Source organism: Diabrotica virgifera, chromosome 6 (genome assembly GCF_917563875.1).
Source record: "Diabrotica virgifera virgifera chromosome 6, PGI_DIABVI_V3a".
Classification (NCBI taxonomy): Eukaryota; Metazoa; Arthropoda; class Insecta; order Coleoptera; family Chrysomelidae; genus Diabrotica; species Diabrotica virgifera.
In genome coordinates this window covers 197,185,880-197,199,656 of record NC_065448.1, presented here as the reverse complement: position 1 = coordinate 197,199,656, position 13,777 = coordinate 197,185,880, and the positions used below count along the sequence as shown (strand labels likewise).

General features: G+C 30.4%; 1 protein-coding gene across 1 annotated transcript in view; it reads left to right on the top strand.

Moving 5' to 3' along the window:
* Nucleotides 1-1,788: 1,788 nt before the first annotated feature.
* Nucleotides 1,789-13,777, top strand: part of LOC126887098 (exosome component 10) — a 77,035-nt gene continuing 65,046 nt past the window's right edge. Inside the window, exons 1-2 of the mRNA XM_050654435.1 lie at nucleotides 1,789-2,060; nucleotides 10,522-10,917. Of these exons, the coding sequence (XP_050510392.1) occupies nucleotides 1,971-2,060; nucleotides 10,522-10,917 (486 nt within the window). The 5' untranslated portion in view covers nucleotides 1,789-1,970. The remainder of the gene's footprint in view (nucleotides 2,061-10,521; nucleotides 10,918-13,777) is intronic.

Genomic DNA, 13,777 nt, shown 5'->3' with positions numbered 1-13,777 from the left:
TATTAATACATAATATCACTAGCGTGACACGACATTTTTTTAAATGTCTCATTTAAACATACACAAAGCGTCCTTATAAAATTTCAAAAAACCGCCACCATGAGCAGGTCGGTCGATTTTGCTTTGACACTTTGTTAACGCTCGGAGCGAATTATGTTCAAATAATAAATTGTAAAATTGGTGTATCAAAATAAATTTGCTTTTAATTAATTTTAGCAATTAATTTGATTTGGTTACCTCATTAGTGTTTCTGGGTTGAAATTTATCCAATAAAAACATTAGGCTTTTAAAAGCAAACCACTTCGAACCCTCTTTTTGTCTTTCTCGTCTAAATGATGCCAGAAGCTAATTCATTTTTTGAAATTATACTTCTTTAGGCGCGATTGAGAGTAAATTTTTCATAAATCTGCGCGCATGCGCAGACAGACAGTATGACGTTTAGTTGCTAATCTTTCAAATTATGTATCAGCGCAAATAAGCCATTAAAATAATATATTAGTGTTTTTTAGTAAATGTATTATTTATTATAATTTTGTGTCTTTGGATTTGTCTTCCTTGGGCGTAAAATAATAAAAAATCTATTTTTATATTTCACTTGTCACCGTGATGTGTAATTACGTATATCTGAAACGTCAGTAACATGCGCCTTGATGGTCTGGTTGGTAGAGCATTGGACCAGAGATCGAGAAATCGCGAGATTGCGGGTTCAAATCCCAGACGATTCATACTTTTTTCTTTTTTTTTTTTTAATATTTGGCATTGGTTTTGGTTAATTTTTGGTAATTAGTGTTAATTTTTTGTATTGTAACTGTTAAGTATATTTATTTCGTTGAAATTATATAATAGAAGTATAACTTCTTACGTGCGTACAAAGTACACACACATTCTTTTTTAGTTCAGAGACATCACAACCCATTCCTATAGAAATGTTAAAACAAGCATCAGTTTTTGTGTTTAATATTTTATATAGCTTCGATTTTGAGTTTCATAGGCATATTCCATATTGGAAAATTATGTTTTCACAACTACACAATAAACAACCCTCTCAAACTAATGTTTTTAAATAAATTAAATCAGTACTTCTAAACGAATTCGTTCGCTACCGTCTATCCACTGTCCACATTGAACAACGATTTCCTTTGATGATTCGCTCACTTACCGACATCGGTTGGAACATGTGCGAATGCGAACGAATTCGTTCGGTCGTGCTCGATTCGCTGTACAAATACAATAAAGTTAACGAACGAATTCGTTCGTTCGTTCGTGTTCGCTTTGATTTAAATGCGCCTTTAGATGTGGCAACACTTTCGAGCTGTCGAATAGTATGGCGGGAACAATACAATAAAGAGTTTTATTTGAATAAATTAACACAAAACATTATTTACTTTACTACAACTACACATAATAGTCATTAATAAATAAAATACACCTGTTATAAAAGTGATATAATAAAAAATTTTTTGTGCATTTTGTTTTAATCACTTCTGTCTTTTGTCAGATTTTATTTGTTGTTGGCTCCTTTCATGGGACTGTACACTGCCTTCTGTGAAGTACTGAAAATATATTTGAAACAGCGCTTTCTCTAAGAGCACAGCACAACAGTATTAAAAGTAATTTATTATAGGGACAGCACTTTTTCTTGAAAACGTTTTTAAAACACCAACAGAATGCATAATCATAGATATTTTTATAGGACCTCTCCTCACCCATGCCAAATTTCAATGTTCTGGATTCGTATATTCTGTGCACGTTACGTCAGTTGTTAATCTTGACAGTTGACATTGACATGTCATGATCAGACGAAAAAAAAAATTAAAAAAAAAACACTTACCACGAGGTGGTAAGTGACAGAGCTTTAATAACAAAATATTTTCGTTCTGATTCAAGTATATCTTTATAAATATATTATTAGCTGAAATTGACAACTTTCACACCATTAATAGTTTTGTATTTACAACTTTAAAGTAAAAATGCCTTCTGAAAATATGGAAGTAAAACAAGTCCCTGATCAAGATAAAATAAAAATGTTGGGATTTGATAACATTTCAGATTTTATGAAGGTATGTATTGAAATATTAATATTTAACGCTTATATAGTTATTCCAATTGGCGTCACATAAATAATTGTGCTAAACTTTTAAGCTGTTATAATTTTGTTATTGCTGTTAAAAGTTTATGTTAAAAAGGATATTTTTTATTTAACATATATTTTTAATTCATACTTATACTGATGATTATTCCTCAGGGGATTCCCAAATAAAAATTATGTAACTAAGGAGATCTGTGAGAGCAACTCACAATTGCCAATTTGGAGACATTTGTTTTCTAATTCAAATGATTGCTAGATATTGGCAAAAACTAATTGGTCGATTCTGTATGTATTTCTGATATTAACCCTTAACTACTGACATATATGTTTGAGGATGTAGACACTGACATGGGGTATGCGTATGCCATATCCTTGTCTATGAGTTTGTCTTTGTCTTATATCACTGTATTTGTTTTTTACATCAATTAAGGAATGATTCAAATCAAATCAAAAATTTCTAGTCAAAACAACGTCTAAACTAAGTTAATACTGTAAAAAAAATGGATGTGACTACTACCCCACCCTACGATTTTTCGCTACGTAAATGTGTCAAAAATTTTTTGTGATGTTATTCTTTTTCTGATAATACCTATATATTTATTGGTAATAAATGTTACTTTTACTACCGTAATTAATTATTTGATATATATTAATAATACAAAATTAATGAGTTTGCAAATATAGTTTTATGAAATTCTCCATGTTAAAGTTGCCGAACGTAAATAGTAACAGAAATTTAAAAAATGTCGTTTATGTCGGCTGCATTAAGTGACTTAAATGAAAGTAAACTTAATGAATTCAGATCATTTTGGTATCCAGATCATTTTCCAGACATTATCTGCAAATAAATGTACATTTTTAAAAATATACTAATCTGTAATTTTATACACTATGATTGAAAAGCCAGAGTAATATGTACACGCTTGGCAAACTCATAGACAGAAGTTAACCATATTGACAGATGCTTACTTACAAATTTTATTGACTTATTTTAATTACCTAAATAAATACTTACCAAACCAAAAATACAATATACCTACAGTAAACCCTCGATATAACGGACTAGTTGGAGGGAAGGGGTGTCCGTTATAGCTGAAAGTCCTTTGTATAAAAATAGGTTTAAAATAAATAAAAAAATGTTTATTTTAAGTTTTGTACGCACTTTTGAAGTTTGCGTTTTTTTATAATTAGAAATGTGTCCAAATTATGCTACAATAAAATTTTTATTGAAATTCTTTGGGGATGTTTTTGGAAATACAGGGACTTTTTTTCATATTTGGTCCGGATTTTTTTGTCCGTTATATCCGAAGTCTGTTAAATAGAGGTCCGTATCGAGGTTTTACTGTAATATCAAAATAGCTTTTAAAAGAACTGAGTTTATTCAAGTAAATACGACTGATTATTAAAATTTATAAACTCTACCGAACCTCACCCAGTTTCACTATCAAAGTGACAGAAATTGAATCTGTCAGATTATAGTTGACCAGCACGATTACTCGAATAGTAGTTTATACAATCATTATCTCTACTGATGTTGAATGTTTTTCTAAGAATGACATTAGGAGTACAGAAATAGTCAAGTGTGAGTTTAAATTTTCTACTAAATTAATATAACTACGTTGAACAATTGTATCGCCGTCTCACTGTCAATTATAAATATGTAACTGCGTATGTCTTGGATAACGTTTCTGCTTAGTAGACAACACTTAATACTCTATCTCTCTCATTTGTTATTTATAGAAAAAGGCAGCAAATGCAAAATATGTGCTTGATATGATCTTTCATGGGTATTCTTTCATTTTTCCGACTGTACATTTTTATTGTTGAAATGTTTATCTGATAAAAATCAATCCGGGTTAGCCGGACTTCCAGGTTATCGGGGGCCGAGTTAATTTTCAACTAAAATTTTAGATAAGTAATTGTTAATCAATAATTAAATAGCTTGGTAATGTAAAAGCCCTTTTCGTATAGATTATAATTCCAGAAGCCGATGGAAACTGAATGAACAGTTTAGCAACAATTGAATTGTTAATTAAAAATTTACGTTCGCTATAATAACGACAGTAATTATGATGCATAAGAATAACTATGATTTTTTCATAAAAAGACACTATACCTATCTAATGTACTTTACAGAATTGAAATTGGACTATTTAAGCGGCCTCAGGAATATTTTAAAATTATAAAGGTTTTTTTGGCTTATAAACAAATAGAATATCTCGGGAAATATTAAACTAAATAAAATTGTGAAAACGGTATTCGAAAAACAGCGGCAGGACGCTTCTTTTAAAAGAAAAAACGTTTAATTATGATGAGCAGTTCCTGAGATACAATCGGTCAAAGTTGACCGGAATTTACGGCAAAGATATAAACAGTAGGATCATAATTTTCAAACCATCACCTTTTTATTTTTGTCCTCTTTCTCTACACCAATTTTCATATCTTTAAACTACTCGTAACATATATTATTATAATAAAAACTATCGATAATACATGTGAAAATTGCCAAAAATAGCAAAATTCCAATCAAAAATTAGGTTAGAGAAAATGTAACCCTCAAAGTTCAAAATCGGTATACGTTAAAAAATGCATTTTCTCGGCTTCCCATGCAGCAATTTCCTTCATTCTTTTTTTGTTCCCAAGTAACTCGAGTAGAGCCATCGAACTAACGCATTATTAAGTGTCAGACTTGCTTTTGTTTTGTTATAATAAATTAATTTATTTATTATAACACAAAATTTTAATTTGTTTAAATAAAAACTGTTTAAATAATTATACAGCTTTCAAATGAGAATATTTATGTTTTTAACTTTAAAAGGTACACTTGTAGTAAGTTTATCTAAAAAAAAGCCTACAACTGGAAAACATATGTAGTTTTCTGTTCTTATAAATAAATTAATCTATTATAACAAAACAAAAGCAAGTTTGACATTTAATAATGCATTAGTTCGATGGCTCTACTCAAGTTTTAAGGAACAAAAAAAGAATGAAGGAAATTGCTCCATGGGAAGCCGAGAAAATGCATTTTTTTAACGTATACCGATTTTGAACTTTGAGGGTTACATTTTCTCCAACCTAATTTTTGATAGGAATTTTGCTATTTTGAACTTTGAGGGTTACATTTTCTCCAACCTAATTTTTGATAGGAATTTTGCTATTTTTGGCAATTTTCACAGGTATTATCGATAGTTTTTATTATAATAATATATGTTATGAGTAGTTTAAAGATATGAAAATTGGCATGGAGAAAGAGGACAAAAATAAAAAGGTGATGGTTTGAAAATTTAGATCCTATTGTTTATATCTTTGCCGTAAAGTCCAGTCAACTTTCACCGGTTGTATCTCAGGAACCACTCATCACAATTACACGATTTTTCTTTTAAAAGAAGCGCCCTGCCGCTGTTTTTCGAATACCGTTTTCACATTTTAATTTAGTTTAATATTTCCCGAGATATTCTATTTGTTTATAAGCCAAAAAATTCTTTATAATTTTAAAATATTCCTGAGGCCACTTAAATAGTCCAATTTCAATTCTGTAAAGTACATTAGATAGGTATAGTATCTTTTTATGAAAAAATCATAGTTATTCTTATGCATCATAATTATTGTCGTTATTATAGCGAACGTAAATTTTTAATTAACAATTCAATTGTTGCTAAACTGTTCATTCAATTTCCATCGGATTGTGGAATTATAATCTATACGAAAAGAGCTTTTACATTACCAAGTTATTTAATTATTGATTAACAATTACTTATCTAAAATTTTAGTTGAAAATTAAAGATTTTGTTGGAAAAACCCGCCTTTTCCGGGGAAAGTTTTCGTCAAAGTGAATCGGAAAAAAACACGTCTCTATGCAGAATTTAATTGCGGTGAATTTTTATTTGGGTGTTTTTGGTGTAAAGTTAAAATCTTTGGAGTTATAGAGCAAAAATTGAAAAAAGCACGATTTTCGGGCGCCATTTTGTTTATAAAAAAAGTAGCACACTATCTGCGGACTTTGCATACCTATATTATTAATACATACAATAATAAGATTCGATTCCAGCAATAAAATTGCTGGTAAATAACTTTTCCTTGTATTTTGCTAATTAGCCCAGAGTATGGATAAATAATCATATTATGTTGTATTCATTATTGTATTTTCCTCACATTACTGGACAAACAAGTTTTTCCTTTTTTACATAAGTATACACCTATCTATGATGGGAAAAACCATTACGAACTTGCTGGTCTCCAGTTACGTCACGACTTCCGGATGCGCAATATATTATCTTGTTATTTATAGTATCGTGCACCTATCCACTGAATGGGAGCCCTAAAGGAGAAACTTTTTTATTTTAAGGGAAAAATGTCATTCTTTTGTTTATTTGAAACCCCCATCAAAGGAAATAAAAATCAATTGCTGCTGCACAGCTTCATTTTATGCTCACTTTTATATAAATCCCTTTAAATTTTTGCACTAACTTTGGAAATGTAATAAAAATCTATAGTTGATTTTTTAACCAAGAGGAGTAAACTAAAAAGACATATTCACACCAAAGAAAGTTATTAGAAAAGTCACCAAATTCATCTTCTTTTTCTGTTGGTCACATCAGCTTTCGATGATAATCCATACATATTATATTATACTAACACATCGCTAAAGAGTTCTAAAAACAACTGTTTTTATATAAGAGTAGACTAAAAATCTAAAAATTAAAGGAATAACGCAGAAAACACAAAAAATCGATGATAAACTTAATTAACCTATAAAATGACAGAAGTGCCAAAATTTCATAAATGTCATTAGGGTCAAAATTTAATAACAGTGGAGTAAACTTGCCTGCGGTTGGACAATTAAAAACAAGCATTACAGCGCGGTAAATTTGAATCACTCCTCTTGGTTATATAACAAACTGTAGTGAGTGTTGTATATTTCAATAATATTGTGGATGACATCGAGTGGTCAAATTGGACTTACTCTCGAATACACATTTCCTAATGCTTGTACAACCCCTACTTTAGATTTTCCCTTACTGAATGCTTAGCTAGACCAGTAGCTGATCATCATCCTCATTGTATGTCTTTTAATCTTTTTTCATCAGATGTTGTCTCACTGCATTTATTTAATAAGCTTTTAAAATATATTCTGTGTATGGGATACATCTGATATATTTTATTAAATACTTGAATTGAATACGTGTAACAACCCTAATACCATAGCACTTTACAATTACAATACCATAGCACTTTACATACATTGTTGAAGAGTTATGGCCGGGATACACGAGGCTAGTTTTTCAAGCTAGGATAGCAAGCTAGATATCCCGGTATCCTAGCCTGAGTTACTGTCCTGGCTTGGCGCATGCTAGAACGGTTTACATGTGGCTAGGAAATTTTCAGCCAGTAGCTAGTACTATTGCGAGGTCAATAGAACAACAAATCCACTAAAAATGGTAAATATTTCTAAAAAAACAATGTTCGAGTGAACAGATACTTTGGAAACTGTGTCAAATTGCATTGGATGAATTAATTTAGAAGATTTATCGAAAAAATGCGTTTTGACAACACTGAATCACGAATACACTTATCCTTGCAATACATTTGTACAAAATTTAAATTAATCTCGGCTCTTAATTTTGGCATATTAGTTTTAGAGACACGGGGTTATCTGTTTGAAATACTAAAACAGGTTGACGATCAGGTCACTTGCAGTTCGAAAACGCTAGCTTTGCCGGCCAGACGAGGGTGGTACACAAGCCAGGATAGTAAAGCCAGTAGAGGGAGAAGCAAGTAGCTTAACAAAATAGAACTCCATGCTATTAAACTATCCTAGCTTAAGACACTGGCTTACTGTCTTTCTCACTAGCTTACTAGCCTAAAAGCTAAGCTAGTTCTGTATACATGAAGCTAGTAATACTAGCTAGCTAGTAATACTAGCTTGCTAGTTTAAAAGCGCTAGCTTGCTATCCTAGCTTGAAAAACTAGCCTCGTGTATCCCGGCCATTAGCATTGTCTTTTTTGCTAAAAGTAAAAATCTTTCTCCTCTTGGGCACTAGGTCTGTAGACACACTGTATTCTCTTTCTATCCTATGGCGCCATAGCTCAAGTGGCCTCTGGCCTCCACCAGCATCTGCCTCCAAGTATATATGTGCCTGGTTGCTCTCCTCCAGTTATTTACCCTCAATATCTCTTTAGTATCAGTTCTCACTTCGTCTATCCACTTCTTCCTTGGTCTTCATACTGGCTGACGTCTCACCATAGTTCCGCTAAGAGTTCTACTAGGTGTTCTGTCATTATTCATTCTTATAAGGTGACCTGCCCAGCGCAATCTTTGTATTTTTGCATATTTTGCTGTAGAGGTAGAGGGTTCTTTGTAATAAGCGCAAAATCTTGGTCCAATGCTATTTAAATGCATTCAGTTTTTTCATATCCTGAGAAAACTAATAAGTTTTTTTGAAAAATTTAAAACCATAATGAAAGATTACATTATTACTGAGGGCCGAAAGTCCCTGAAAACTTCTATAATTTTTTTAATACGTTACAGGGGCGAAAAAAATTTAGTGTGATTTTTAATTTCAAATATTTCATTCAAAAGAAATTTTTTGTTTATTATAAGGAACTTTCAGCCCTCGGTAATAATGTAATCTTTCATTCTGCCTTTAAATTTTTCAAAATTAGGATTCAAACAAAAATGAATGCATTTAAACAGCATTCGACCAAGATTTTGCGCCTACACCCTTAATATCTTTTCGTCAAAAGTATTAATAAGGTTTATTGTCTTTTCTGTCATGATCCATGTTTCTATGCCAATGTTGCTATTGGTTGTACGATGAGACACACTGTATTAGTGAAATGGTAATCTAAAATGAAAAATACATAAATAAAAATAGAGATGTCAGAAGTAATTAATCATATTGAAAATTTCGATTACAAGTTTTTAGGATATATTTTTGTATCAAATTTTTAGTTAGGCTAGGTTATGTTGATCCAATAATTCTTTTGAATTACCGCCCATGTGACTAACCAAAGGTTGTTGTTGTTTGATTGGGTTTATATGACTGCGGACACTAAATCCATTTACCAATTTTACAATTTTTTTACTCTATTAGCCATTTTTTCATATCTTATCCTAAAACTAATACTAATATTAATCTCTAATAAATAGTTCTACTAATAAATAATTCTTTTTGTATTTTTTTTAAATAATCTTTTATAATATATTTTCTTTTGTACCTATTTTTTTTAAATGATGTTCTCAGAGCTCCACAGCAAAAACAGCAACATTCATCTTTAGCCCTCTACTTAATTCGAAAGCTTTTTACTATGGAATGTCCAAGTTCCTCATTCATTTTTTCCTACATATTTATTTTATACTTTTTTTAAATTATTATTTTAATATTTTTTTATATATTTTTTTCCTTTTTTTTTATATATTTTTTTCCTTCTTTTTTTATATATTTTTTCTTTTTTTTAATATATAAAAATTTACAAGAAATACTTACTCTATATTTTACAATTACAATTTAAGTTTAATATCTAAAATATGTTTATACAATAACCAAAGGTTAATGTAATATACAGAGTGAGTTTTATGTATGGAAACACTTAGTTATCTCGAAAACGGCTTCCACGATTTTTATAGATTTTGGTAGGTAGGGCTTTGCTAATGCGGCCGATATTATAGTGCTAAGTACATTGTTGTCATATTTTCCGTTTTTCTGGAAATCTAATAAACTTTCTTATTTCAAATGGAACACCCTGTATATTTTTTACGTTTTGAATTCCTTAAGAAATACTGATTATTTTTCATGTTATATTCCCTATACCTAAATGTCATAATGTCGGAGTTATTGCTACATTTATTTAAAAAAAATTAAACAAATTATAAAAATCAATTTTTTTGACCCGGGTAAACACTATTTTAGGTTATTTGGATCATTGTGAACAAAAAAGATCTTTTGTAACGTTTCTCTAAAATTAATCGTTTCCGAGTTATAAACAATTTAAAACTGAAATAAATCGAATAATGACGATTTTAAAGGTTCAAGAACACAAATTAACAATGTTATTTTTGAAACTGCGAAGTACCCAAATTCAATCTCAAGCCTTATTTTATCAGTTACGGATAAGTAATTTGAGATTGTTTCATTTTAAAAGGGTATAGGGAATAGGGAATAGGTATAGGGAATATAACATGAAAAATAATCAGTATTTCTTAAGGAATTCAAAACGCAAAAAATATACAGGTTGTTCCATTTGAAACAAGAAAGATCATTAGATTTCCAGAAAAACGGAAAATATGACAACAATGTAATTAGCACTATAATATCGGCCGCATTAGAAAACCTCTACCTACCAAAATCTATAAAAATCGTCTAAGCCGTTTTTGAGATAATTGAGTGTTTCCATACATAAAACTCACTCTGTATTTATATGGTTTATTTTAGGATGGTTTTAAAACATTAATGGAAGCCATAAAACACTCAAATAGTCTACCACAGGGGTCTGACTGGAACTTTTATCACGCTCATGAGACCTTTAACAAAATAATGAACGAAGAAAGTGGTAAAGTTCTTAAACAAATAAATGGTATATTAAGAACTAATCATATAGAAGGAAATGTTCGTAATAGATGTCTAGAAGAAAAAACAGATTTGATAGTAGAAGGTAATGATAACATTCTTGAAAGGGTAGCAAACGATATTGATGAAATGAATGGTATTAAGAAAGCAGGAGTTGCACCAGTTTTAATACAAAATGTTAGTGCTGAGTTACCAATTAATGGATCTTGGAACAGATTTAATGATGTTAAATTTTCTGTAACACCTACAATAACTCCACAGGTTAGTATTCTTTTATCTCATTACACTATTATTAACTTCACAGGTTAGTGTATTATGCAAAGTGGCCTAAGCCCAAAATGCAACAAATGAGAAAAACGGTTTTGAAATTTAGATATTTTCAAACTGGAATCACATTGTTAATGTTAGAGGATAATATTATAATGTAGTCATTTGTAGAACAATATACAATTCTGATATATTTTTTACTTAAGAGTGTAAGTGCAAAATTTCATTCCAATGCCTTTTAAATGCCATTGTTTTCGAATCCTGAGAAAACTAATAAGTCTTTTTGAAAAATTTAACGCAGAATGAGAGATTACATCATTACCGAGGGTAGAGAGTGCCTGGAAACTTCTATAATGTTTATTGTAATAAGATACAGGGGTAAAAAAAAGAAAATTGAGTGTGATTTTTAATTTTAAATGTTTCATTCAAAAGAAACTTTTTGTCTATTCTAAGAGAATTTTTACCCTCGGTAATGATGCAATCTTTCATTTTGTTTTAAAATTTTTCAAAAATATTTAATTTTCCCAGGATTCGAAAAAAATGAACACCATGTCCGTGGTGATATTTTCCAAATCAAACATTCGCTATCTTTGTCATACAACGCACTCAGTCTCGAACAGAGTGTGGTGACAAGACAGTGACAAACAAGGCTACTAAATATTTGACACGGCTTCAGGAATATTTTGAGTTGTTTAATAAATAATGTTGATAACGTATTTGATAAATAATTGATTTAAGACGTGAAATTAATAAAATAGTTATTTTTCTAACAAGTGCAGAAAGTCATACTTTTCCGCACGCGACTGCAGTTTGCCGAACGACGCGAAGCGGGAGTTCGGCAAGCAGTCAAGTGCGGAAAAGAGACTTTCTGCAAGAGTTAGGAACAATATTTTTTCTACGAGTCTTTAAAAAATGACCAAATCTTAATCAATTAATTTAATTAATATGAAACTACATACACAAATTAATTCTTTGACAAGATTGTCAAAACAAAACTTTCAGCATAATTGGTTAGCATGACGACGATCTTGGTTTCCATGACGACGATTCAAAACCACTGCTATTGTCTACTGATTTGACTTTCGAATATTATATCAAAATAATTTTATTTCATCGAATTGTCGCGTTGATTTCATTAAAACAGGAACACAATAAGATACAATTGAAATAAAATAGTAAATAATATCTAAATATTAGTTTATTGCATGTATTATAATTATTTTAAGGCCATATTAAAATATCTTTATGCAGTGCGGAAAAGTAAAACGCGTGAGGAAAAGTAAAACTTTCTAAACTAAAACGCGTGCGCGAAAGTAGACATTTTTGCACCTCGTAGAAAAAGTTATTTATTGTTTATTATTTATGGAAGATCCAAGTACAGAATACACCAGGGTATATTCTGTGATCCAAGTATATTGTTGTTAAAGATGTTCAAAATGTATCTAACCGTTCCCTAGTAACAATATATTATTAAAATTACTTTATCACTTTTTCTCTTTTCTCTATTATTAGTTTTTATTGTACATAAAGTATATAAATTATTGTAATCACTGAATACATAGTGAAAAATAATCCTATTAATTAACTGAATTAATAATTTAAGCATTTATACAAGTAACGGCTATCCAAGAACATTCAAAAATTGAACGAAATCGCCATATCTATTTTAATGATGACAATGTCATTCTCAACTAATATTTACTTCTTCATCCCAGTGAGAACTTTACTGCACGTAATTTGCCTTGTAAAGAAAGAAAAAGTCGGGATAGCCGTAACATATTTGCGCCGCAAATATTCACTTAAATAAGTAGACAAGGCGAAAACGGCGGGTTCGTTAGAAAAAATATTACCATGCGATTTTTTGGCATAATCACATTCGTGAGACATTCCAGAATAAGGTTCAAGAAGTCGCCCACGTGAAAAGTGGTCCAATTTTTTTAATCATATTGCAAAAATCAATATTTTTGGCCCGCACAAATTTTTGTTAGGTTTTTTGGACCTTTCTGGACAAAAAAGATCTCTTGTAATTTTTCTCTAAAGTTGATCGTTTTCGAGTTATAAACAATTTAAAATTGAAAAAAAAAACGAAAAATGGCGATTTTCGAGGCTTAATAAATTGGTTTAAAGTTATTATTATGAAAGTCAGAAAGTGACTAAATCAAAGTTTAAAGCCCCCCCCTACAAGATCCTGAAGAAATTTTTGTCATCATTTTATTACTAAGCCGTTATTTTTAAGTAATAATAATGAGCGCAGCACGTATTAGGCGGCCGTCTACGGTGAGTTCGAGAGAGATGCCATTCCGGCAGTCCAATGGGGCATCTTACTCGCACTCACATTTACAGCCGCGTCAATACGCTCTTACGGCTTATTGTTAATAATTAAAAATAACAGCTTAGTAATAAATTAATGACACAAATTTCTTTAGGATCATGTAAGGGGGGCTTTAAACTTCGATTTAGTCACTTTCTGACTTTCATAATAATACTTTTTAACCGAGGTATTAGGTCTTAAAAATGGCCATTTTTGCGTTTTTCAAATTTTAAATTGCTTATAACTCAAAAACCATCAACTTTAGAGAAAAATTACAGGAGACCTTTTTTGTCCAGAATGGTCTAAAAAACCTAAAAAAAATTGTCCAGACAAAAATAATAATTTTTGAAATTTGATTAAAACAAATTGTTAAAAAAATTTGGACCACTTTTCTCGTGGGCGACTTCTTGAACCTTATTCTGGGGTGTATTATAAAAATGTGATTATGCAAAAAAATCTCATGGGAATATTTTTTCCAACGAACCAGCCGTTTTCGCCTTGTCTAAAGGGATAACTTTAATGTAATAAATGAGTTTTGGTAAA